The following is a 24,634-nucleotide window of genomic DNA, read 5'->3' on the forward strand; positions in this document are numbered from 1 at the left end:
AAGACCCCACTAGTTAGTGTAAAACTGGAGAAATAGATACGGCACCTTCAAGGCTGCATCTAATAGGCAGAATCGAATAAAACTTATGATCAGACTCAGCTTTTGCATTTATGATGCATGCTCACAACACATCACTGGCCAATTCAAAGCCACCAGTTAACCTCTATAACGGTCTCTCAATTCTAATAAAATAGTCTTTAAGCAAGTCAAGAGACCTTGTGTTCACCGTGACTGAAGAGAAACTAAAGTTCCAGCCTGGTCCTTAGTCTGCTGCTGCTGCTGCTGCTGCTCTGGATGCAAAAGTAAAAAGCCAACAATATCAACTGTTTATATGTTGCCATTTTATTTCAACTTGTGCTCTGTGTCAATACTGTATCGAACAACAACACATATTAAATTGTTTGAATGGATGAACATTTGAGGATGCAACTCTACCTATGGTATGTCTTTATTTGGCTATGAGAATAAAGGTGACTGAAGAAACATGTCACGTTTGACCTTGATTCTTCTCCCAGATGGCAGCAGAGGAACTGGGGGTCAAAGGCATTGCAACAGGGAGGGAGCTCTCAGGACTCTGGACTAGCATTGGAATCTCATGAAGGCCAACTGGACCGTCGAGAGCAAGAAGAGGAACAGCAGACAGAGATATAGGAGATAAATTGGGAGGACCCAGATCTCCATGGTGGGGAGTCATCTCTGCACAGACCTGACTTTGCACATCTGATGTGATGTTTGGCAGCGAGGCTATCAGAGGGGGGGCAGCAGACTCTGGCTGAGGTCCGGGAGCACCTGTTGAGGGTAAGGTATGGGCAGGTGTACTATCCATCACTGGGGTGGCAGAGCTGCTGGCATGTTGGAGGGCGAGGGCCTCAGCTGGCTTGATTTTGGAGCGCGACACTTTGGAGCAGCTGTGCAGATGAGTCAACAGACCTCTGTATGACCGTAGCTTCGTCCGACAGCTCTCACACCTGAAACAAAGTCTATTGTGGATCCGGTCTACAACACTTATAAGATCTAAACACTGATTGGACAGCAGAACTTACAAGTAGTAGATGTTGGGTTTGTGATGGTGCCTCATGTGTAACATCAGTGTCTGCATATCAGGGAAGGAAGAGGAACAACCAACAGTGGAACACAGCAGGACTTTACCTAAGGGAATCAAACGGTGATCAGCGATCAACACTTCTACTCAACATACATGTCACCCTTATGAAGTCAAAGATCATGTAGAAACAATGACATGTTTTATTTGTATGTTTACTTTATTCTTTGAAATGGGTGTAGAAAAATACTGAAACACTCAAAGTGTATCAATATCGTATTGATATTCAATAGAACAGAGCCATTTCTTCACAATTAGGGTCCAAATATTCACAAATTTTGTTTTTGTTTTTTTCCACAACAATTTTGTGTTGCAATAAAACCCATTGCATCCTATATCCCATAGGAACCATGAAATCCTGCAATATCCCAGTGATGACTGAGGATGAGAGTATAGCATACAGCTGGACATATTTTGGCTTTCAGTTCTGTTAATTCAACCAGAAATGAGAGAAACCATCGAAATGTCACTAAAGGTTACCGGAGATCGTTCAGAAAACTATGCAAGAGTATCGAAATATATTGTATAAAATCGAATCTTTAGCTGAATATATTGTACTGAACAGTATCGTAAGATAAGTGTATCGCTATAATGCTAGTTTGTCTTGGGCCGCTTTTTCCGAGTATCTATTGCCCCTCTAAAAGATCTAAGCTAAAATTAAAAAATATTTGTATAAAAAGAGCTTATATCAGATTATAAAAAAGGTAAATAAAATAATAACTTAAATGACAATTAATGTATTTGTTTAATAGTCTCTGAAATTGAACTTGTTTGACAAAACTCACATTAGGAAATGTGCTTAGGCCTGCACACTGAAAATGCTTTTTTTTCTGGAGAGAAATCTTGTTTACCATAACCACACCCGCTCTGCTGTGATTGGTCAAGCATTGAGGTTTGTCACGCAGTGTCATCAATCACTCAAGTCTCCACCTCTAAGTGATTTGTTGTTATAAAAGTATTAAACTATATGATATCATAATGGGCTCCGCTCTTGTAACATCTCGTTCAACAAGATTTCAGACGTGAGAGAACTTAACAAAGTTATAACTTCAACATCATCATGACGAGGGACCTGCTGCATCTTGGAGAGGAAGACTTCAACATTTGAAGTTAACCTGCAACCTTCTTGCTATATGGTGGTTGCACTCACCCACTTGATTTTATATTTTTCGTTGGTTACCAGTAGTGTCTTTCTGCTTGATGGCCCTCAAAACACCTACTGTATTAAATGTAAATTTATAAAACTCAAAGCATTTTATATGGTATAAGGAAGCTTTTCAGAAAGGCACGTGTAAAACGAGTTTGTGTGAGCATATGTCGGTATTTGTATCTGAATTGTATAAAATGTGTGCATGTTTATTAAATTTGTCCAAAAAACTGCGAGTCTACAAAATATGGCAGTCAATTGTAACTTTAACAATAAATACACGACTTACAGAAATGCATTTTAAACAGTATGACAGTGATAATGAAGGACTACAAGGCAGGCGCAAGGCTCTGCTGACGGAACATTATTTCCTGCTTCTGAACTACGCTTGGGTAATTTATTTTTGATATGCAATACTAGTGACCCTTGTATAACCCTGTGAGTATTATTGACAGTCGTTTCTCACAGTTGTAATCTGTACTCATACTAATGATACAGAAGCATATTATTTCTAAAGTTTTTAAAAAGTTGAAACTATTTTTCATTTGTAGTCATTAATTTTAGCAAAACGATTTTGGGATAAACATGCACACAGCTTTATTAATATTTGGGTAGGACAATCAAACACTCAAATGTGTTTTACACAAACACACTTTTTTGCAAGCTTCCTCACCCAACGGGGTTTACACCCAGTCACCCATTAAAAACACACAATCACACTGATAGGAGCAATCGGGTTGAGGGTCTTGCTCCTAGACAAAACAACACTGTATATCTGGAGCTGCAATTGAACCTGCATCCATCTGCTTTGAGGTTCACCACTGGTCAGTCGAGGATGTCTCTGGCTAGGCAACATTTCTCAATGCCAATGTTAGTCAATAACTACATTCTCCCAGAATGTGTATCCCTTTCCCAGTATCTGTGTTTAGAAGTGTGCTGAAACACACCAAATACATTAATTCTCAGGACATCGATCGGTATAAAGTCTAACGTCGCTCAGGTAGATCATGAGAAAAAGATATCCACAAACATTTTCAGGAGATGTTTATGCTCGTCACACTTACCAGGAACAGACTGGGCTGGGATTTGATGCTCCTTAATGTGGTTCTCAAGAGCCACCTTATCGCTGTAGACCCTCCTGCAGCCATAGATGGTGCAAGAAAGCCGAGTATTCCCTGAAACTGGCAGATCGAGGCAGGTTTAGTGCTAACAACAAACGGCTAATCATGTAGCAAGTCGGCTAAAGAAACAAAAATACTAACCGGATGCCGCCTCTTGTGTCCGTAAGACCGAGCACTCCGATGCCATTCTGGATCACTCTGACGCCTCACACACAAAACGAGAAGGAAGCGTAGGTGGTGTCACTGATACCTTTCAGTGCGACGACTCCCTTTTTCATAACAACATTTCCTCGACGCCGTCCGTGTTGCCTCATGAGCGCCCTCTAGCGCGGTGAGGATAGACCAACAGCAGTTAACCCTGAAAATGGACAGATTCGAGCCTACGTTACTCCTTTTTTTAAAAAAAATTAAAAAAAACGTGACCTTAAGAATACTCTAGTAATATCCATGTTGATCCACTTCTGCATTATTAATTAAAAAGTAAAAACAAGTTATACTTGATTTATACTTCACTGGATTAGTCTTGAAGTTTTAGTGTCAAATAAGGTAAGGTATAGTAAAACTTTATTGATCCCTCAGGAGGTCTCCATCGGGATTTTTTTTTTCCAATAGCCACAGAAAATACAGCAATTTTTCATAAAAAATAAATCAAAATAAAATAAGAACAAGAACAAAGAGAAAGAACAAGATGATACAATCAACGTCTAAAGATAAAGATAAAGAACATAGATCAAAGAAAAATGACAAAGACAAAGGATACAAAGACTAACATAGAACAGAACATCATGATACATTTACTCCACTCCTGCCCCCGAACTCAGAATTGTACAATTTAATAGCCCGAGGAATGAATGAGTCCTTGATTCTATTTGTTTTCACCTGGGAAGGAGCATTCGTGCACTCATTCTGCTTCTCTGCTCACTGATGACAGGGCTGAGAGGATGACTGTCATCGTCCATGATGGACAGTAGTTTGTCCAGTGATCTCCTCTCTGCAACTGTCACCAGTGAGTCCAGCTTCATGCCAACCACAGAGCCAGCCCTCCTGATCAACCTGTCCAACCTGTTGACACTCCTCTTGGACACATTCCCACCCCAACACACCACAGCATAGAATAGGACACTGGCCACCACAGATTGGTAGAACATGCAGAGGAGTTTCCTGCAGATGTTAAATGATCGAAGCCTCCCCAGAAAGTACAGTCTATCCTCTTGGACACATTCCCACCCCAACACACCACAGCATAGAACAGGACACTGGCCACCACAGATTGGTAGAACATGCAGAGGAGTTTCCTGCAGATGTTAAATGAGCAAAGCCTCCTCAGAAAGTACAGTCTACTCTGAACTTTCTTATAAACATAGTCTGTGTTTCAGGACCAGTCCAGTTTACTGTCCAGCCACACACCGAGGTACTTAAATACTTAAATATATAGAATTAATGTTTGTTTTTATTCCAGTAGTGTTCCAGATGTTTACTGCTTTTACTGACGTGTTCATCTGCCTCTTGGTAGTTCAAACATATGCTTAATGAAAATTTCCTCGTCTGTTCTGCTCTTCAGATGTTTGTGTAACAGCAACCTTGTTTTAGTAAGTCTTTTTCTTGCTCTTTACCAAGTGTTGGTACATCTTCGTCTATCTTCTACCCGATATATATATATATATATATATATATGTATATATATATATATATAGTATACATATACTGTGTACATCTCAGAGTCATTTTCTTTAGTTAAAGCAGCTACATAATACTTAAGGTAATACCTAATACTTACAAACCACGTCAACAGTATTGAAGAACCAATGAACAATACATTTTCCAATTTTGTTTATTTTTGATCTTGTCATTTACATCAGTGTAGACTATATCAGTCATTTATATACAAACATACACTTAACAGAGGTATAATTGCCGATTTCCAAGTTATTTAATGGTCTATAATAAACCCAAACATGTTGTCCGATACTTAATCCAGTTCATTCCATGGCATCTTAAGCATATGGTTTTGCCCTTCATCCTTACCTGTTCGGGCTGGGAAGCCTCTGGACCCTACCTCAGTCGGGTACAACTGCCAGCCATTCTCTCTGCAGTCCTGGACCAGATCTCTTTAGAATTCACCTCAAACGCCTCTTTGCAACCCTCCAACCATGGCACAGTAAGGATGTTTTTTACTCTAGAGAGGAAATGTGTTTATTTGTATCTAACAAGTCTTTCATTTTTTCCCAATTTTTCTTTCCGCATCCCAGGTTTTTATATAATATCCACTTACTTATACTGTTGTGTCTTCTGTTATGTTATCAGTTTTATCTTGATCTTTAAAATATATACTTTATTGAATATTGTTTTGATTGTTTAAGCGCTTTGTGACACTGGTCTGGAAAAGCGCTATACAAATAAAAATTACTTACTGAACTTACCGTTTGCCCAGCATTACAGATCTTATATTCTGTAACTTTCTCTAGAACTTTCTTTCGGGTTTTTGAGTGCAGGCGAGATAGAAAAAACAAGGAGTCTTGAGAAAAGAAAAGCAGATTTAATAGTTTAGTGAGTTTGACATGATTCGTGATGAGAGCCAAGTTTCAGTTTTCCTTTTTTATGATCACTGTCAGTCATATTCACCAAACCATGAGATAAGAATATCAACTGATGCACATTCCACATCCAACAGTGACTAACACCCCAAGTGGTGCAAAGAAGCAAATCGTTCCTTCAGAGCAGGGTTACATTTCAGTCCGATCTATCTGAGGGGACACATGGACGTTGATTCTACAGGACTGGAAGCTACGACGTCTCTTTTAATGAATACGATGATTGAAAAAGAAAAAAGGTAAACAAGTGCATACAAATTTGAAGTGCTAACTGTCCCGCCTCTTTACCAGGCAAATGCAGGTTTTGAATCAAACGTAATCCTTAAAAAAATCTCTTCTCCTCCATCAGGTAAACCTTCCCTACCGGAAGCTTCCGGAAAAATAGACTGTTTCCTCTGCTCATGTTGCCCTGAAGGAGAAAATGTGAATTTTAATCAAATGCCGGGAAAACACACCGTCTCAGTGAAAATGGAATTTCAATGGACGGGAACAACTTCAATCCGTGTCATAGGATGATCCATGGATGTAAAGCAGAAAAAACATCACTAAGATAATAGTTTGACTCACATCTTGGCTTAGATGCCTCCAACAGTCCACCCAGGTGGGATAAACAGAGGCGTAAGGGGGAAGACCACCGGCCAATCTGAAATCAGAAAACGACGGTCACATATAGAGAGGCAGACAGTACAACTGGGATGGATCAGTAATCACTCACCCGCAATTGTTCACTGCCATGAGGTTTGACACCAGGACAAATGGGTATGTTAGCATGCTAGCAAAGAACTGAAAACAGGGCACAGAGTCAGCCAGAGATATAAAGGAGTTGAGTCGTAGCAGCAATTAGACTTACCCCAGTCACAGCCTGAGAACAGTTCTTAATTTCTCCTGTGTGGCTCATCTAGGAGCAAAAACAATGAGATTGAGTCAGAAATTAAGAACAACCCCAAACTATTCTGATGGTAACTAATGGGAATCCAGTACATTTCTTGCTTACAAATTTGTTGGCATACGCTTCATGAATAAGACCCAGGGTATGTGTTACATATTTTTCTGCTTTACATTAAGACGTACAAATGTTTGTATTACCGATATTTTGTATAGCAGATTGAACAAGGTGAACTATTTTTTTGTCAAAATAAACAAGAAGTTGATAAACAAGTTAGAAAAACAATATATTCTTATTTTGTAACATTAAAACATTAAGACCTTATTGTTATATTTACATTTTATTAATCTTTTCTCTAATGATTGGTTTAATTCATGCAGTACAACTCTGTTGCTATTATTTTAACTATGTTCTTCACTACATCTGGATAACATAAGCGTCTTTATCTCATCTTGTAAAAAAAAAGCACATGTTGTATGTGAGAACAGATACCTGTGGGATTTGTCATATCTCAGAGTGTGGACGACCTTCCAAGCAGCCATATTAGATACATTTATTGTTTTGTTAAACTAAAAATGAAGGGCATTATGGGAGTTGACATTAGAGAGTTGACCACATTATTTCAGTGTCAATCTTAAAAGCTATTCAAAGCTCTGAGTGAGAACATTTCTTATTTCAACAGTACATTCATTAGGTGTTATAGTCATAGATCATAATCGATCCGTTTGAGTCTCAAAACACATTACGTGCCATTACAGATCGTCTCTACTTAACAACCAACATCAGAGTTAGCTCTCATTATACATTTATAAAGTCAGCTCAATGATATACCGAGTCGTCAATGGCATATGTATTGATAACGTGAGTCAGCATGTTGCAGATCCATAAAGCCAGGATGTCGCCAAGCAGGCGAGGAATCAGTCCACTGGTGAATAAAAGATTTAGAAGCATGTTTAAAGGAAAGTTGAGTTACCATTTACATCAAATATGAGATAAACGGCACTCACGCAAAAAATCCCCAGACTCCTTCTTCTTTGTACACAGTGACGATGGAGCCAAAGACACCACTGATAACATCAGCATCATCATGTAAGTTAATGTATGTTCTGTGGCATCGTTTAAGGAAAACTTCTTAGGTACCTGTATTTGGTTTCCCTCCCGATAAACTGGACCATGCAGCGCAGAGTGATGACTTAAAACAAGGTATTTTCATTAGAACAAATACTGAACATTTGAAACATTTAAAATCTGATAATTAATAAATATTCAACCTTTGTCTGACTCTCTTTTTTTAAATTTTAAATAGCTACAATATTTGCTACTTATATTTGAGAGTCAAAAGTGCAGTCAACTCTTAAGAATGTTTGAACTTGACCTTAATCAGCCGTCACTCTTGTTCAGCACTAAACTGATTTAAATACTTTTGAAAGTCAAACTCTGATAAGCTACAGAACTACAGGTTACGCATTCGTCTGGAAGTTGGACTTTCCAGCTTAGTAGTGACACCGCATTTGAGACCCATTAGATCTAATCATAAAGTCTCAATAACTCTCAAAGTGTCTCAAATATTAAAATAGTATTATCCGACTGTTTAGGCAGTTAAATGAAGCATAAAAACCTGTGTCTTCATGAAACATTTTTGTCTTTCTTAATCTTGACTACTAGATCACACCTGAAACACAAATCGAATGTGCAGAACCTTTCCATTTATTTTATTATAGTAGAATTATCGCAAATTACTTTTCATGGACACCAGCAGTAATATATGTGCTGCAACATGAATAGACTCAGGAATAGACAGCATGTTACTACTTACCATGGAAAGGTTGTGTGACAATGGTGGCACAAGAGCGAGCAATCATTTCTTTGGTCGTCTGTAGACAAAAGACATGGATTTTAAACCCTCAACAGTACTTGTTCCTTTTTCTCCCCAAAAAAACAAACATATGCAGAGTTAATGTGTGTCAATGTTTTGTTAGTTATAGGGTTTTTCTCTGTACTGGAGTAGATCATTTATTCAATGACAAACTGTTTCTATACATCAGTTCTTGAAAATCTTTTCTTACTTTAGAGCTACAACTTTAAAATAAAGCTTTGAAAGAAAAGGTCAACGGTAGTGGCAGAGATGGCACGTACACTGGGGGTGACATTAGAAAACTGACCTCGTTGACAACATGTTGGAGGGATCCTTCCACGGCACTCTGCTGCCCACACATAGTCTGCAACAGATGTCATAATTAATGTTGACCTTTTTTCAAATCCTAAACAAAACATCCTTTTTTTTTAAATATTTCAATTGATATGACGTTATAGATCTTCTAGGACAACATCAAATACATAAAATGAATAATAAACTGTGCATGCAAAAAATAAAGATGAAGATGAAAAGGAATGATTCCAATCCACTTGCTCAGAATGCTTGACAGAAATTGATTTATTTTAATTTGCAGGTCTGTGAGGCGGTTTCGTCACAGATACTGCAGGGTAAAAAGGGCTTTCAAGATTTTATTTGTCGTATCCCTTGTGTTGCCCGTGAGTCAAGGTGAACGACCTCACTGGCTTCCAGAAATATATATTCAGTGGTGGAGGTTGTTCACCTTGACTCAGAAGCAACACAAGTGATACCAAAAACACATTTGCTGTTGTGTCACCTTGACCCAGAGATAACAAGTGCTAAATCTACGGAAACACCATAAGTTAAAATAAATTCCTACCTTCAGTGTGTCATGTTCTTGACATTTCTGAAAGAAAAGTTACAAGATCAAGGTTACCAATGTAAAATAAAAGTTACAAAAACAGAAATAAAAGGCCAATTCAAATTCAAATGCCTCAGATAAACATGACTTTCAGAATAAGTAACCCCATCCAGCATGTTCTAAGAAAGGGGGGGTTAATACTGATTGTAGATGGGTCGAAGGTTTTCAAAGTGATTTGAACACACCCTATTAAGATAATGTTCAGCACTGGTGCAACAGGCACTGCACAACAAACTTCTCCACTAGTATGTTCTGCTGGAGATGGTTCTGGAGATGTCGGTGAGATGAAACATGATTTTTAAGTAAACAAATCACAGTTAGTAGTTTTCAGTGTCTGTCAACATAGCATACTATTTGGCTTTGTTATCACTATATTGCTGAAGGCAAATATTTTAGGTGACAGTTGGCCGAATACATTTACCTACTGTTGTAATACCGTTGATCCCCAATAGATTTTTTGATATTAAACAAATCAATTATTCACCTAATTAGTGATCACATCTCAGAATGAATGACCTTATGCTTACACAGCCTTACTGAAACATCTCTAAGTAATACCATGTTCAAAACAGGCTATTCAGAGTAGCATTAAAGAACATACAGACTTATTGCTTGGACTGCTTCCCTCAGAGCCTACCTGTGATATTTTGCTGTGAACAACAGTGCCTATGGTACCAGAGCAGAGCCTTGGGCCGAGACCTTTAAATAGACCGGCCTTGCCATCAATCTTGATGATGTGTTTGGCTAGAAAAAAGAGAAAAAAAAATTGTATTAATTGATAATTCAATTCAATCACATCTCAGACCTGAAACAAAAAACAAAACAAGACATGGACACAAAGGCTGAATGTTAAAATTTAAACATTAGTTTGCCCAGCAACCACACATCTTTATCTGGGCAGAATATGGGTTGTCAAAATTGTTTTTTTAACCAATTAAATGACAGCACAGCAGCAGAATAGTAGATAATAAAACAGGTCACAGTTCAGACCTGTGTGAGGGATCAAAGTTCATCAAATACACAAGAATGATATGAGATAAGAGTAGAGGCAACTCAAGTCTAAAGTTGCACTCACCATAGGCAAACAGACCCGGCAGCTGATACACTTGTCTGCCAAACAGGTTTCTTCCTAGAGTTGGGGGGAGGGGTTCATGTCCAACCTGTCAACAACAGCAAGGAATTCATATCCATAAATGTTATGAGAGGAAAGTACAGAAAGATGTGGCGGCTAAAATGGCTGTTTTTGAGAGACATGTCATCATCCAATCATTTTTTGCACAGTACTGGTCATTGCACAGGAGACTATGCTGAATATTATAATCTGATTTTTTGTTTTAAAACATGAACATTAATATTTGCAGTCTGGTTGTGAGGGAGAGTAATTATGGAAGTAAATGAGTTCCATCAGAATATTGAATCGTGGAATTAAGTATTTCAAATATTGAAAGGTTGAATTCGTATTATTAAATTTCAATTATTCAATATTTTTAGATTGTAGAATTTTAATTTCAATATTGAAATATTTGAAGCCTTTCAAATTCAATATTAAAAAATGTGAAGACTTCCAAATTCAACATAACAGTGCCACTAGACAAAACCATACGAGTACCGAGCTACTTGAACATATTTTCAGCCAATCATGCACAAACGATCAGGTGACAACGTCGAAGAACTGCTGCATTAATATAGGTATTTTCATGACAACGTGTTAACTTTGTTTTAACGTCTGGAGTTTAAACATTTTACACTACATCTCACGATCAATCAGTAGATTCTGATGTCAAAGGTTTAAAGCAAAAACAAAGTCTGGGGGTCAGATCCTTGTGAATAAGACCGTTTGTTGAAGCCCTGTCCACACCGTCTCTTTAACTCAGTCAGTTAATGTGGCAACATGTCTTTCGGAGTTGCGGGTTCAAACCCCGGAGCCTAATGAACTAAGAGTGCATGCACGCGTAGTTTTACACGTCAACGTTCATGTATCAAGAATGCAAAGAAAACGTGTGAACTTCCAGACAGTTTGAAGGTGTCAAACATATTCAATGCTCAGATCCATGTCAGCCTCACTTGTCATCTTGAGAAGTTCACGTTTTCAATTAAATGATGGATTTAAATCGTTTTCAATCTTATTAATACATTTCTCATTCACCAAACTGATCATCTTTATTTATTATGACAACATGATTTATATGGAATGTTTTTAGCAGCTTTTTTTATTGCACGTGTTTCTATAATATTCAGAACAAAGTGAACAAAATTTTTCAAGTATTTTTTTTACGAGAATCACAGACGTTCTTGTGAAACATAACCTCAGTTGCCTGCAGGCTCAAATGAAAGCAGCTACTGTAAATCCACATCCCTGTTGTTGTTCCTCATTTAGTCAATTGCTAATCTGAATGGAGCTAGACACCATTTTACCTTTTTTATTATTATTATTATCACCAATTCAATTGTATATGAATTTTGCTCAAAGCTCCAAAGTTTCATGTTAAACAATGATAATAAATTATTTGTATTCTTTCTTTATTATTATGTGTTCATTTGAGTGTCTCTTAAATTGATCTTGGACTTCTATTGTATCAGTTATGTGTCCGTTTGTACAAAACTCATTTAATTTAAATATTTACATTTTAAAATATAAATAATATATAAATATATAATAATAATAATAATATAATATGATAATATAAAATGTACTTAATCACTGCTCACTAAAAAACATTACAATGACAGACTTGCAGCCTCTTGGAGAAGCAGACTTTCACATTTGAATCATGCCAATTAGTCAGGAAACCAGGTTTGACATGAGTTACCCTTTAACCCTTTTTTATCAAAGCATCAATGTTTCCATGGAAATGATCAACTGTTAAGAGCAGGTTTGATTAAATTTAGATATTGTATGAACATGCAAGTCATATACCAATTTAATCTTGTTTATTTTCTGATATTTTATTATAAGCTAAAGTAAAACACTAATCAAAAAGTGTCTAAAAAAGAGCAATTATTATAGACAATCACACGTTTACCTTTCCAGAATGAACAAAAGGTTTGATTGCCCATAAACTATTATGCTTGTTTGACAATTTCTGTTTCTACTTTGATATGCTCTTTAAAAGCATTGATGTTTGCTTGTGACATAAAGGTAACACAAGGATTAACGTTGCCATCATCGTATTGGTTTTTCTAAAATGTGGCTATAATTATAGTTATGAGCACAAACTATGGGGGTCCATTTATGAAAACAACATTTACAATTAAATTCCATTTTATGAATTTGTACGACATCAACTCATGTCAAGGCTAATTTAAAAACAGTACAATAATTGGTCTTTATTCTCGACTATGCGTTTGAAATATTAAATGTATGCAAGTTGATGTCGGTTTGTATAACACCATTTAAAAAAAAAAAAAAAAATGTAATCGTAGAGCGAATATTGCTTCAAAAACTAAATAAAACATATTTATAAACCTACCCAGGAAATCACAGAATACGATTTATTATGAATTTAAACGTTTTTGCTTTGCCTTGAATTGAATTGATTGGTATAAAAAATTATATTTACTAAAGTAGGATTCTTTGTATTGTGTAGAATAGGCCCAGAATTATATAAACAATATATAAAAATATATGTTTGTATATGATGAATTACTTAGAATGAATGATTGAATACAGGATAATTTGAGTCGATCAATCTTTTATCTATTGGCGACTCTGAATACAGTAGAAGGTCACAGGGACAACCCACACCAACATACACATAACCTTCTCAGATGTGCGCGTTCGACATCTGTCCTAAACCTAAAGGCTCATGTACTCATTTCTAAATGCTTCAAACATCAACTATACGTGTCATTTCGGCTCATTGCTTTAGCGTTGAACAAGACATTTGCACAGCAGTTCGGTAGGCGACCACCCAGGCTGGGATCACGCTTACCCACTTCTGATCCGAGACCACTGGACCTGGCTCGGTGCGTCCGGGCTCATTCTTCTCTTACCTGGATTAGAACCTTGATGTACATGAGAGGGTGGGAGAGGACGCTGAGTCCTGATCCCAGGAGCATTTGACCACACGTATCCGCCATTCCGAACTGTCAACACTGACAGGAAGTTGTTTCTATTCTTCTTTGCATTATGCGTTCGTCATCTCTGCTGCTTTAACAGTGCTGCCACCGTGTGGCTAACTGCTATACTGTACATAGACGAGGCTACAACTGGCTCTGATCCAGTGTGATTGGAATTATCTTTCTCTCCGTTTCTAGCTCCCCATCACATCTGGACTGTGTGGTATCTGTAAAGAGATACATTGTAAACATAACGCACAAATAATTTTTTATGTATGAATAGTTTAAATTATGAATTTACTTATATACTTTAAATTACTTAATTTATTTGTTTTAAACAAAGGCATCATTTCAAAAATAAAAAATTATCATAAGTATTTTTTTAAACAATATAATACAAATACAATCATTTTTTAGAAGCTTTTAGATTAAGCATAAGAGTTTTCAATTTATAATTCATATTTCATGTTTATGTATGGTTTGCTTTCATATTAGACTTCTTTATTGTCATTGCACAGAAGAACACAGCAGTAAAAAACTGGCAACGAAATTTCGTTGCTTGGCAACCTTTTAAAAACACAGCATAGGGTGATTGTATAAATATAAATATTAATTGTATCTACTATTAATATATTAAGTTATAAATATAACAATATAATATAAACAGAATAAATACATGTTTTAAATATTGCATATATTAAATGTAATAAAAGTATAAATATAAATATAAATAAGTAAAATAAGTATAAATAGAACAAATAAATAATGTTTTAAATAGTGCATTGCTCAAAGTTATATTGCATTCAGCAGTGTGATGGCCAGAGAAGAGTAGCTGTTTCTAAATCTTTCTGTTCTTTAGCGGATGCTGCGGAACCTTCTGCCAGACGCCAGGAGAGAGAACAGTCTATAGAGGGGGTGGGTGGGGTCGCACAGAATTCTGTGGGCCCTGTTCAGACAGTGTGTTTTGCCATGTCCTGGATGGGGGGAGTGGTGTCCCGATTATCTTCTCTGTGGTCCTCACCACTCTCTGCAGAGACATCCAGTCGGAGGCCTTGCAGCTCCCCGACCAGATGGAAATGCTGCTGGTCAGTAGGCTCTCGATGGTCCTTCTGTAGAAGGTGATGAGGATGGGAGAGGGGAGAGACACATTTCTCATCCATCTCAGGAAGTGCAGGGCTTTTCTTTTTTTTTACCAGGGAGCTGGTGTGAAGTGTCCTGCTGAGGTCCTCTGTGATGTGCACCCCCAGGAACTTGGTGCTGCTGACGACATCTACCGTTGTGCCGTTGATGAGGAGTGGTTTGTGGCCGGGTCGGGATCTTCTGAAGTCGATGATGATTTCTTTAGTTTTGTTGACGTTCAAAAGCAGGTTTTTTACCTCACACCAGTCCACCAGATGTTGCACCTCCTCTCTGTAGGCCAGTTTGTTGTAGTCCTGAATGAGGCCGATGACTGTTGTGTCATCTGCATATTTCAGAATTTGGTTGGTATTGTACCTGGGACCACAGTCGTGGATCATCAGGGTGAACAGCAGGGGGCTCAAGACACAGCCCTGTGGGGAGCCGGTGCTCACGGAGATGAGTCCTGAGGTGTTGTTGCCCGCACGGACAGACTGGGTTCTGTTGGTAAGGAAGTCCAGCACCCAGTTGTATAAGGGGATGCAGGTGTTGCTTTATATTATCTTGTGAGTTTGATATGAATCTCAAGGGAAGCAACACCAAGAGCAGGACCATACTGTTTTAGTTTTATTGCTAACTAAACTGGCTATATATAATCTGATTAGTGAACAAGCACAAGTTTTATTTTTCCAAAAAACACCAGGAAGACGGAAAGGATTTGAACAAGTGTGTATTATGTGAACATCCTATACAATCCAATAGCACCAGGAGATAAGATCTCAAAAGAGAAGTTTCTCTGACAGATACAAAAAGCACATAGAAAATCAGCAGTTACACAAGATTATGCAGAATCATAATCCTCTCCATCAAATAGTTTCTTAAGGAAATAAACTTTCATAGACTTATTGCACTATTAGATTACAAAACCACATGAAATGACAAGACAAATCAGTAAAAAGTGATAAAAGTTATAAAAAGCCCAACAGTTGAGCAAACAAAGTTGTTGTGCACTGCAGTTTAATGATGATTTTGAAGGTAGGTGCAGATCATTTTTGCTCCCATAACCAACCTATTATAGGTTTGATACATGATCTTGTTTTAGTCTACATAGTAAGTAAGTAAGTAAGTCATTTGTATTCAGTAGCATTGAGTCTACAAATATAGACATGAATCAAGTTAATGCTTATTCATGCATATCCATTTGAACAAATTGAGTTATTCTTGCAACTTTTTAATTCAATTTCAATTCAATTTTATTTAAAGTGTCATATCATAACGAAGTTATCTCAAGACACTATACAGTTGAAATAAGACTACAGTTGATTAAGGAAAGATAGATCCCAGCAATTCAACAAAGAGCAAGAAACAAAACACTGTACAGTGAGCTGTACAGTGAGCAATGGCGAGGAAAAACTTCCTTTTAGAAGACAGAAACCTCGAGCGGAACCAGACTCATTGTTGACGGCCTGCCGCTTTGACCGGCTGGGAGGAAGGATGGGGGGGTAGACAGATGGATAAGGAGAGGAGTGAAGGAGGATATAGTGAGAGAAAAGAGGAGAGTGTAGGAGGGTCCATGGGGGTGCTGGAGAGAACTCGGGATCTGATGACGTGGTGAAGATCCTGGATCAGCAGCAGCTCTGGAGGTGGGTCCCTGGATCAGCAGCAGCTCTGGAGGTGGATCCCTGGATCAGCAGCAGCTCTGGAGGTGGATCCCTGGGGCTCCGGAAGAGAAATAAAAAGGTGTGGGTTTGGGACAAATGTATACAATACACAGGTATACAGACTCCGGTGACGGCTGAAGATATATAGAGGGGAGAGGGGGGGGGGGAGGTTGAAATAGCCAGGCCAGAGGGCACATACCTAGCACAGCAGATCCAGACACAGGGGCCCAAGCCGCGGCAGGAACCCGCGGGAGACCAGGACCCGGCAGGCGAGATAACCACCAGAGCCGACCCCAAACACCAGCGAGAAGGCGGACCACCACCGGGGGCGCGAGCCCCCACCCACCATGCAGCACCCAGGGGGACAGCAGCACTTGCAAGGGCTGTACATGGTCTCTACGGTAACATGGGTCCGCCCAATGCCTCTGCCGTCCCCCCAATGTGGCCCCGCCCAGTGTGGCCCCCCCCACCCGGGAAGCCCCTGAAAGACCGACCAACCCGGCCACGAACCCCCAGGACCAAGGGCGACAAACTCCCCGACCACAGCACATGCCACACAGGGCGGGTAGAGGACCACAGCCACCGCTGCAGCAGACACCCACCCCAAGACAGGCCCCCCACCACAGACCAGGCGAAGCCATCGGGGCCGGAAGGTCATCCAGAACACCCGGCCAGCCCCAGCCCCACCCCTAACGGTTCACCCGCCAACCCCGTCAGCGGGACCAGCAACCCCCCAGCCCCAGCACCGCCCCCAGCGCAACCCCCCATCCACCACCCCAACCACCCCCGCCAGCACCAGCCCCCACACACCACCAAAGACCACATTTAAGTGTACAATATGAAGACAGGAAGCGGGCCACCCCCCCCGCCGGCACACGGGCCATCGCGGCACCAGCGGTCACCACCACCAGGCCCAAGGCACCCACAGGCCCCACCCGCCGGGCCCCTCACACCCGAATCGGCCAAGCCAGAACGGCCCCGGCGAGAAAAGAAGGATATACAGAGCTCGGTGTCTAAAACTAAAACTAAAACTCCTCCAGCATTCTCAGCCTATAGCAGCTAAGATAAACAGTTTTGTTAGTTATGACAGCTAGAGATAAACAGTCAAGTTAATTATAGGCTTTATCGAAAAGTAAGGTTTTAAGATTATTTTTAAACATAGAGAGGGTGTCTGCCCTCCGGACTGAAGCCGGTAGTTTGTTCCACAGCAGAGGGGCTTGAAAACTGAAGGCCCTGGCTCCAAATCTACATTTAGAGAACTTAATTGAGAATTTAAGTGTACAATATGAAGACAGGATGAACATGAAGGGAGTTTCAAAGATTTATTGTTCAAGAACAACATCTCAAAAACAGTCACACCAGATGATGATGATCTGAATGATGACAATGAAGAACGTTTCTCTGAAAGCAAAAACAACATAGTCAGTGCCTGCATGTGAATCTCTACATAAGTGTGCAATAGTGCAAACACTCACAGCACTTGTAGAGGTTATTTAGTCTGGCAATGTCATTGCGGCTCATCTCCTGAGCGTTTCCAAAAGACACATTGCTGTTTGGGATGGGAACCATTGTAGGCTGGTTGTTCTTGGAGAAGGCATACCTGAAACAAGGCAGAGATAAGTTGAACCAGGTTTTAATCCAAAAACCAATAAAAGACACATCATTGTGTTTGTCCTCACTTGTGGTACTGCATGACAGAGTTGTAGTCATAGGGAGTTCCTTGATTCAAAGTGGCAATCTTCCTAAAGTTGTGCTCCATTCCTTGAAACCAGGACAAAGACATGTCTGTTAGCTTCCTAAGATTGGTATCTTGCAAAGAACTGTAATGTTGCATGTTGCTGAATTTCCTCTACTGAGGGATTTGGTTCTAACTTGACTAGTTTGATAACAATCACTCAGACAAGACAAAAATAAACTTTGCACTCCAGAGGGAATCAAGTTCAGTGGAGTTGTGGATTGAGGAGACACGTGTCACACTGTCATTGACTATTCAAGTATATATTTGTCAGACTGCAGGTGGAGTATGTTGATTTAAGGGGTTGGAAACAAAAAGTATTGTCTTTGCAATATACAGTAGATAAGGAGAGTGTATAGTGACCAGGGCTGTAGAATGGATTATAGTCAGAGGACTGATGAAGAAGCTGCGGGAATACACAAGATTTTGGTCATGTAAGAACATACTAGGGTTGCTAGGTGACGCTATGTCTTTTTTGTAGGAATGCCTCTTTAACTGATAAAATGTGCATTTTACCAGAAATAACATTCCCCAGATTGACTCTGATGTGGTTGTCCCTGTCAGAGCGCGTCTGCTCATGGTTGAATCCCAAAGCATGGAGAAGCTCATGCTGAACAGTTCCATGGTACAGACAGCCACGGCGGGCCAGAGAGACCACCTGTTTGCCACCACGACGTCCGACGTAGGACCAGCAGCTGGGACAGAACACCAATGGTCAGCAAAGTCATCTACCTACTTGATATCAAAACACATTATAAATGTTCTACCCGTTCTCAGACTCAATCTGGAGCCAGTCGCGGTCACTGCTTCTGCTAGGTCTGAAGCGGATGCAAGAGAAGGAGGAGAAGGACTCCAATCCACGAGTGATGATGGCCTTCTCGCGGGAGGCTGACCAGGACAGCACATTGCAGGGCAAATCAAATTAAAATCTTCAACAATTACATATTAAGTTATAGACATGAATGATGCTATTTGCTTTTATAACAAGCTAGGCATTCAGTCCGATCAAACCTAGTTAGAGTGAAAATTGGAAATTAAGAATCATCCAGTGCAGATGCACAATTTATCCAATGATGGATCTTGTTTGGATTTATAGAGAACTCTCAATTACCCCAATACAACATGTTTATTTATAGAACTAACTGGCTTTACCAGACACTTACAGAAGTGGTTGGTGATGTAATAAGGGATGTAAACCTTTCCATCAGTCCACTTTCCCCACATGCAGCCACGGCTGGTGCAGGGGTCAGCGTTCCTCTCAGCCTCTTCATCAATGGCAATGTCTCCCTCAATCAGGGTGGGCTCACCAGCAGAACGAACTGAAAAATATCAATTTAACATTATCATTGCATATTTATGTGTAAATTTATTGTATTTAAGTATTTATTTGATCATTTTTTACATGTATTTATGGATGTTTGTATGGATGGATGTGTGATTGCTGCTGGACAAAATCATTTCTCCTCTGGGGGGATCAATAAAGTATCTATCCATCCATCTTTCTTTATACAGTATTTGTTAAATTTTACTGTAAACAAAGGAGACAATAATACTTTTACAACAATAATTTAATTTAGTTCGCTAACCCCTGAATTGGGACATTTAGAAGTATACAAACTAACCTAAGCCACAAATATGATAGTTATAATAGTATGATGGTTTAATTATAGTGATAGCAACGAGCGTGTATTACCACGATTATGTCTGTCACAATGCATAAGAATAAACTCCACCTACTCAGATTTCTGTTAGCCCTGTCCAGAAGCTCAGAGACAGAGAGATCCTCTTGGTTCTCTGCACGGTGAGAAAGAAGCATCAGATTTGAGGAGGACGATCAAAATGGACTGGCTATGGTGCAGAAAGAGGATAGATAACCTACCTGTCTGAAGAGTTGGGTGGCAGGAGGAGAGAGCATTAAAGAAAAGAAAAAACATGATATAAAATATTTTTATTTTCTTATTTAAACTTTATTTATACAGGTAGCCTCATTGAGACACAAGGTATTATTTTCAAGAGAGACCTGTTTCAGGCAGACATACAATAAAACAAACAACAATTAGTTACAGACAGACAAAATATATAATAAAAGTACAAACACAGTAAAAATCAAAGCAGATTGAAATGTGAAAAATAGGAACACATTTTCAGTGATTTTTCAAGTGCCCTTAAAATCGTCATAAAATCCCTCATTAAAATCAAACTGGACAACTTCAGATCCTGTTGTAAAGTGTTCCTGGTTGAAGGGGCAGAGTATGAAAATGCCTTCTTGCCAAGTTCTGTACGTACTGAAGGAAGCTGAAGGTAATAAAGGCATGGGAGCGCAGGCTATGACTACACCGTCTGCGTGACATGTAGGAGGAAATATATGATGGCAGAAGTCCAAGGATTGATTTGTAAATGAAGGTGTACATACAACATGCACAGAAGTCTACATGTGGAAAATGATGACCGATGTCCAGTGGTGAGTGAGATGTTTACAGCCAGTTATAAATCTCAGAGCTCCATGGTAGACAACATCCAACATCTGTAGAGAGTCATTCAGATAATGACTGTGGATTTGGTCTTTAAGCTGTGTGTGTTTAAAGGATGTGTATTTGTGTGTGTGCCCAGCTGATTTACACACTTAAGTTAGTAAATGGTGTGTGTGTTACCTCCTCGTCTGCCCAGCAGCATGCTGACAGAAGCAGCAGAGCCAGAGCTGAGAACACAAATAGGCGAGCCATCCCAGCAGACCTGCAGGAAACAGACATTAGTTATAACCAAGTACATTCTCCCAAGTGACCAGCGACACGCACCTTGGATCCTTGATGTGGAATTGTGCAGTCGCACTTCTGCTGCAGCCTTTTATACATGCTCTGCTAAGTCATATGATATGGCTCCATCCTTATCAATCCAGTGCAAACAATCACAGGTGGTATTCTGAAGGAAATTCACCTTTTGATGGAAAGTTAAGGATCAGCAGAATTCAGGAAAACACATTGTTTATCGGCAGAATAAAATGAATTTTGCTGAAAAATGTGTGTGTGAGTGTGTTTTTTTTTTTAAATAACCATTGAAAACATTGTCTTTTACACAATTCCTTTGAATTCACAATTAGGACTTAGACATATCAAAAAACTTTAGGGTGGATAACATGGACATAACTGGAGTAGTAGATTCTAGACCAGGGGTCGGGAACCTTTTTGACTCAGAGAGCCATGAAAGCAAAATATTTGGAAATTTATTTCAGTGAGAGCCATATAAATAATATTCAGATGTAAGAATCTGTGCTTGACACAAATTCAAGCCCTTTTCCTTTGTTCATCAAAATCAACAAAGAATTCAGACGGGTTCATCCCTTTTCATGCCTCCATTTCAATATGTCCATCATATTTAAATGAAGCACAAGACTAAAATTTCTCCATTTCTGTGATCATGAAAAAACAAAAACAAATGAAAACATGAATTAAAACTAACAGTTTATATTTGTTAATTTTAAACATGTCTGATATGAATCACACAAGTGGATTAATTAAATTTCAGATGAAGTTTAACGAGAATAAAACTGTTCATCAGTAACTTCACATCATCATCGCTTTGTCTGATCGTCTCTGACGTCATTAGAATGTGTGTCTCACCTGCACCCGTTTAACGTGTTTGTGTTTCTGCGTATTCTTATTATATTCGTGAGATAAAGGTAATTTACAAATAGTCATCATGTGATGGTGTATTAATGCAAGTGTGTTTTAAGGACCGCGATCACAAAAGGAAAACCAGCATTTGTTGCGCTTTCATTGAAACCTGCAGCTTAACTTTGATGGACCTGACGTCATGTTTCTGTGACTCTCGTAAAGAACCTGAAGCGATCAAACGCGCATTATTTTGTTCGATATATTATTTAAAAAAAACAAGCTTATAATTCTATATCGTTTTTCTGAATTGCGTAAAATGACTGTCGCACGTTTTGCTCTTTTTATTTTCGATTCATATGATCTTTTCCGTGCGTTCAGTGGAAGAGGCAGGAGCTCTGATTGGCTGCTGTGCATGTCAATCAAATTTTCAACCAATCGGCACAATAACCATTTGATTGACATGCACAGCAGCCAATCAGAGCTCTCTTTACTATTTTCTTATAATCATATTTTATTAAATCACGCGATCTACTCGCAACAGCTTCGCGATCGACCGGTCGATCTGCGAGCCAGATGCAATCATCAAAAGAGCCACACCTGGCTCGCGAGCCATAGGTTCCCGACCCCTGTTCTAGACCAATGTATGTGCAGGAAATTTAGCAGCTGCCTGTTACTGCATTTACGTGAAATCACAATAAAAATAATAACACACAATTACTGGAAACAATTTCTCCTGGCAGAGGATTTCTTAGAACTAAATTTAAATAAAAAGAAGAAATTGATTCGCTTTACCACACATGTAATACTAATCCCAATAATTTATTATTCTTACTATTTCAAAGACACCATTTGGGAAGCAATACCTGACCCATAAGGTGTATTCACACTTGTCTCAAAAGATATGATAAGATAATCCTTTATTTGTCCAAAAGTGGTGGAATTTGGAATTTGGAAATGTAGTACAAGTTTGCAATGTATAATATATACAGTATGTATATAATATATATTGGATATATATAAAAATGAAAAGGAAACAAAGGAAACTCAAATAAATATAACACTACAGTAATATTCATGCATTTGATAAGAATCACTCAGACAGACAAAATTGACCGATGAACTCCCACTTAACTATGCCGTAATATTGAAATATCAAATGATTAAGTAACGGCATATATTTCATTATTTGATGTAAAACAAGACTATCAATTTTTCATGGGTGTTGATGTATAGTCACCAGACTAAAGAAGAGAACCCTTCATTTAATACTTACAGAAGTCGTTGGTGATGTAATAAGGGATGTAAACCTTTCCATCATTGTTCTTGCCCCACTTGCAGCCACGGCTGGTGCAGGGGTCAGCGTTCCTCTCAGCCTCTTCGTCAATGGCAATGTCTCCTTCAATCATGGTGGGCTCATCATAAATAACTGGGAGACATCATAAAAGCTAAAAACAATACAACTATGAACCATGATTACATTAATGTCACCTAAAAGTATAATAAGAGAATCCAACCGAAGCCTATTCTGTTTATTCCACGTTGTCATACAAGCAATGTTATGGTTGGTATTGTTTATTTATTTGTGAACAGCTGTAATTTCACATTATATATATGTTCACTACATTTTGAGGCAGGTTCTTCAAACTTCCTCCGAGTCAGATCAGCCATTTCACCTTTTTTTTTTTTTTGACTTGGAGAAGGCATTAGATAATATTCTTATGACAACCCTTGCAGGGTGCTCAGCTAAACCTGTGAACATAAGTGAGTAAGTAAGTAAGTAAGTAAGTAAGTAAGTAATTTATATTCATAGAGAACCTTTCCAGACCAGGGTCACAAAGCGCTTAAACAATCAAAACAATACCCAATAAAACATATACTTAAAAGGTCAAGATATAACGCCATTTCACTTTTTTTCTTGACTTGGAGAAGGCATTAGATCATCGTATTCTTAAGACAACCCTTGCAGGGTGCTCAGCTAAACTTGTGAACATAAGTAAGTAAGTAAGTAATATTTATTTATATAGCGCTTTTCGAGACCAGGGTCACATGAATAAAGGAAGGTATATTCAACTTACCCAGGTTTCTGTTGGCTCTCTCCAGCAACCCAGACACTGATAGATCCTCCAGGTTTTCTGCTTGGTGAAAGCATACCCCCAAACTTTAGCAAAGAATTACACAAGATAGGCAAATTAAGGAACATACCTGTCTGATGGTGAGTTGTGAGAGGCAGGAGAGTAGAGAATGTTAGCTAAACAACACATTTTTTCATTGATCTAATGTCATATTTTACTGTGTCTTACCTGTGCAGAGAACACAAACAAGCGAGCCATCCCAGCAGACCTGTAAGAAACAGACAAGCGTCAGAAACTTCTATCTGTCTGCTGACATCCAGACTTTCTCACCTTGATTCTTTTGAGCAGACGTGTGCAGAAGAGTGTCCACTGAGGTGTTTTTATAAAAGATAAGATCAGATAAACAGTGGGGCTCAGACATTTATCAGTGCAAACACTTACAGGTGGTATATTTTCTATATTTGTGAGACTTTAACATGTGTTAAAAATGCTCATTCTGCAAAAGGTCATCGTACACAATGCTATAGAGTTGTAGAACAGTCAGTCCTGTCTTTATTGTTAATGTTGTTGAATAGAATGCATATATTCTAATCATATCATATCATATCATATCATATCATATCATATCATATCATATCATATCATATCATATCATATCATATCATATCATATCATATCATCACATATAACTTATAACATCTAATCCATCCATCCATCTATTCATTTTCAGACTCTCATTCCCTTTTGGGGGAATAAGATTGGTAATGCACTGATAGA

General features: G+C 38.7%; 3 protein-coding genes across 3 annotated transcripts; all 3 read right to left on the reverse strand.

Moving 5' to 3' along the window:
- Positions 1–321: 321 nt before the first annotated feature.
- Positions 322–3,694, reverse strand: znf414 (zinc finger protein 414). The gene is made up of 4 exons (XM_087785435.1): positions 3,512–3,694; positions 3,314–3,430; positions 1,044–1,149; positions 322–968 (listed from the first exon to the last, which is right to left on the reverse strand). Exons 1-4 carry the CDS (start codon positions 3,555–3,557, stop codon positions 488–490), a joined length of 750 nt encoding a protein of 249 aa, XP_087641561.1. The 5' UTR covers positions 3,558–3,694; the 3' UTR covers positions 322–487.
- A 2,197-nt stretch (positions 3,695–5,891) lies between these two features.
- mtch2 (mitochondrial carrier homolog 2) lies at positions 5,892–13,716 on the reverse strand. Its single transcript, XM_087785436.1, has 13 exons — positions 13,597–13,716; positions 10,679–10,763; positions 10,241–10,347; positions 9,562–9,588; positions 9,010–9,066; positions 8,664–8,721; positions 7,988–8,039; positions 7,855–7,914; positions 7,679–7,772; positions 6,812–6,859; positions 6,677–6,744; positions 6,529–6,604; positions 5,892–6,370 (listed from the first exon to the last, which is right to left on the reverse strand). Exons 1-13 carry the CDS (start codon positions 13,681–13,683, stop codon positions 6,284–6,286), a joined length of 906 nt encoding a protein of 301 aa, XP_087641562.1. The 5' UTR covers positions 13,684–13,716; the 3' UTR covers positions 5,892–6,283.
- A 4,031-nt stretch (positions 13,717–17,747) lies between these two features.
- LOC148087239 (hatching enzyme 1.2-like) lies at positions 17,748–21,026 on the reverse strand. The gene is made up of 9 exons (XM_087783035.1): positions 20,970–21,026; positions 20,826–20,907; positions 19,912–19,968; positions 19,338–19,493; positions 18,942–19,062; positions 18,691–18,869; positions 18,119–18,200; positions 17,915–18,039; positions 17,748–17,840 (listed from the first exon to the last, which is right to left on the reverse strand). Coding segments are annotated over exons 1-9 (861 nt in total). The 3' UTR covers positions 17,748–17,838.
- Between the last annotated feature and the right edge of the window lie 3,608 nt (positions 21,027–24,634).

This window comes from Callionymus lyra, chromosome 2 (genome assembly GCF_982586985.1).
Source record: "Callionymus lyra chromosome 2, fCalLyr1.hap1.1, whole genome shotgun sequence".
NCBI lineage: Eukaryota > Metazoa > Chordata > Actinopteri > Syngnathiformes > Callionymidae > Callionymus > Callionymus lyra.

Excerpts from the sequence above, each read along its gene's own strand:
- znf414 (XM_087785435.1), bottom strand. The coding sequence starts at position 3,557 with ATGGCATCGGAGTGCTCGGTCTTACGGACACAAGAGGCGGCATCCG. Across the intron at positions 3,431-3,511 it reads GACACAAGAGGCGGCATCCG|TTTCAGGGAATACTCGGCTT; the intron begins GTTAGTATTTTT and ends TCGATCTGCCAG. Across the intron at positions 1,150-3,313 it reads CCCAGCCCAGTCTGTTCCTG|GTAAAGTCCTGCTGTGTTCC; the intron begins GTAAGTGTGACG and ends TGATTCCCTTAG.
- mtch2 (XM_087785436.1), bottom strand. The coding sequence starts at position 13,683 with ATGGCGGATACGTGTGGTCAAATGCTCCTGGGATCAGGACTCAGCGTC. Across the intron at positions 9,067-9,561 it reads AAGAACATGACACACTGAAG|ACTATGTGTGGGCAGCAGAG; the intron begins GTAGGAATTTAT and ends CATCTGTTGCAG. Across the intron at positions 8,722-9,009 it reads TCCAACATGTTGTCAACGAG|ACGACCAAAGAAATGATTGC; the intron begins GTCAGTTTTCTA and ends TTTTGTCTACAG.
- LOC148087239 (XM_087783035.1), bottom strand. The coding sequence starts at position 21,026 with ATGTATAAAAGGCTGCAGCAGAAGTGCGACTGCACAATTCCACATCAA. Across the intron at positions 19,969-20,825 it reads GCTGCTGGGCAGACGAGGAG|AGAACCAAGAGGATCTCTCT; the intron begins GTAACACACACA and ends CTCACCGTGCAG. Across the intron at positions 19,494-19,911 it reads CAGGGCTAACAGAAATCTGA|TTCGTTCTGCTGGTGAGCCC; the intron begins GTAGGTGGAGTT and ends GATATTTTTCAG.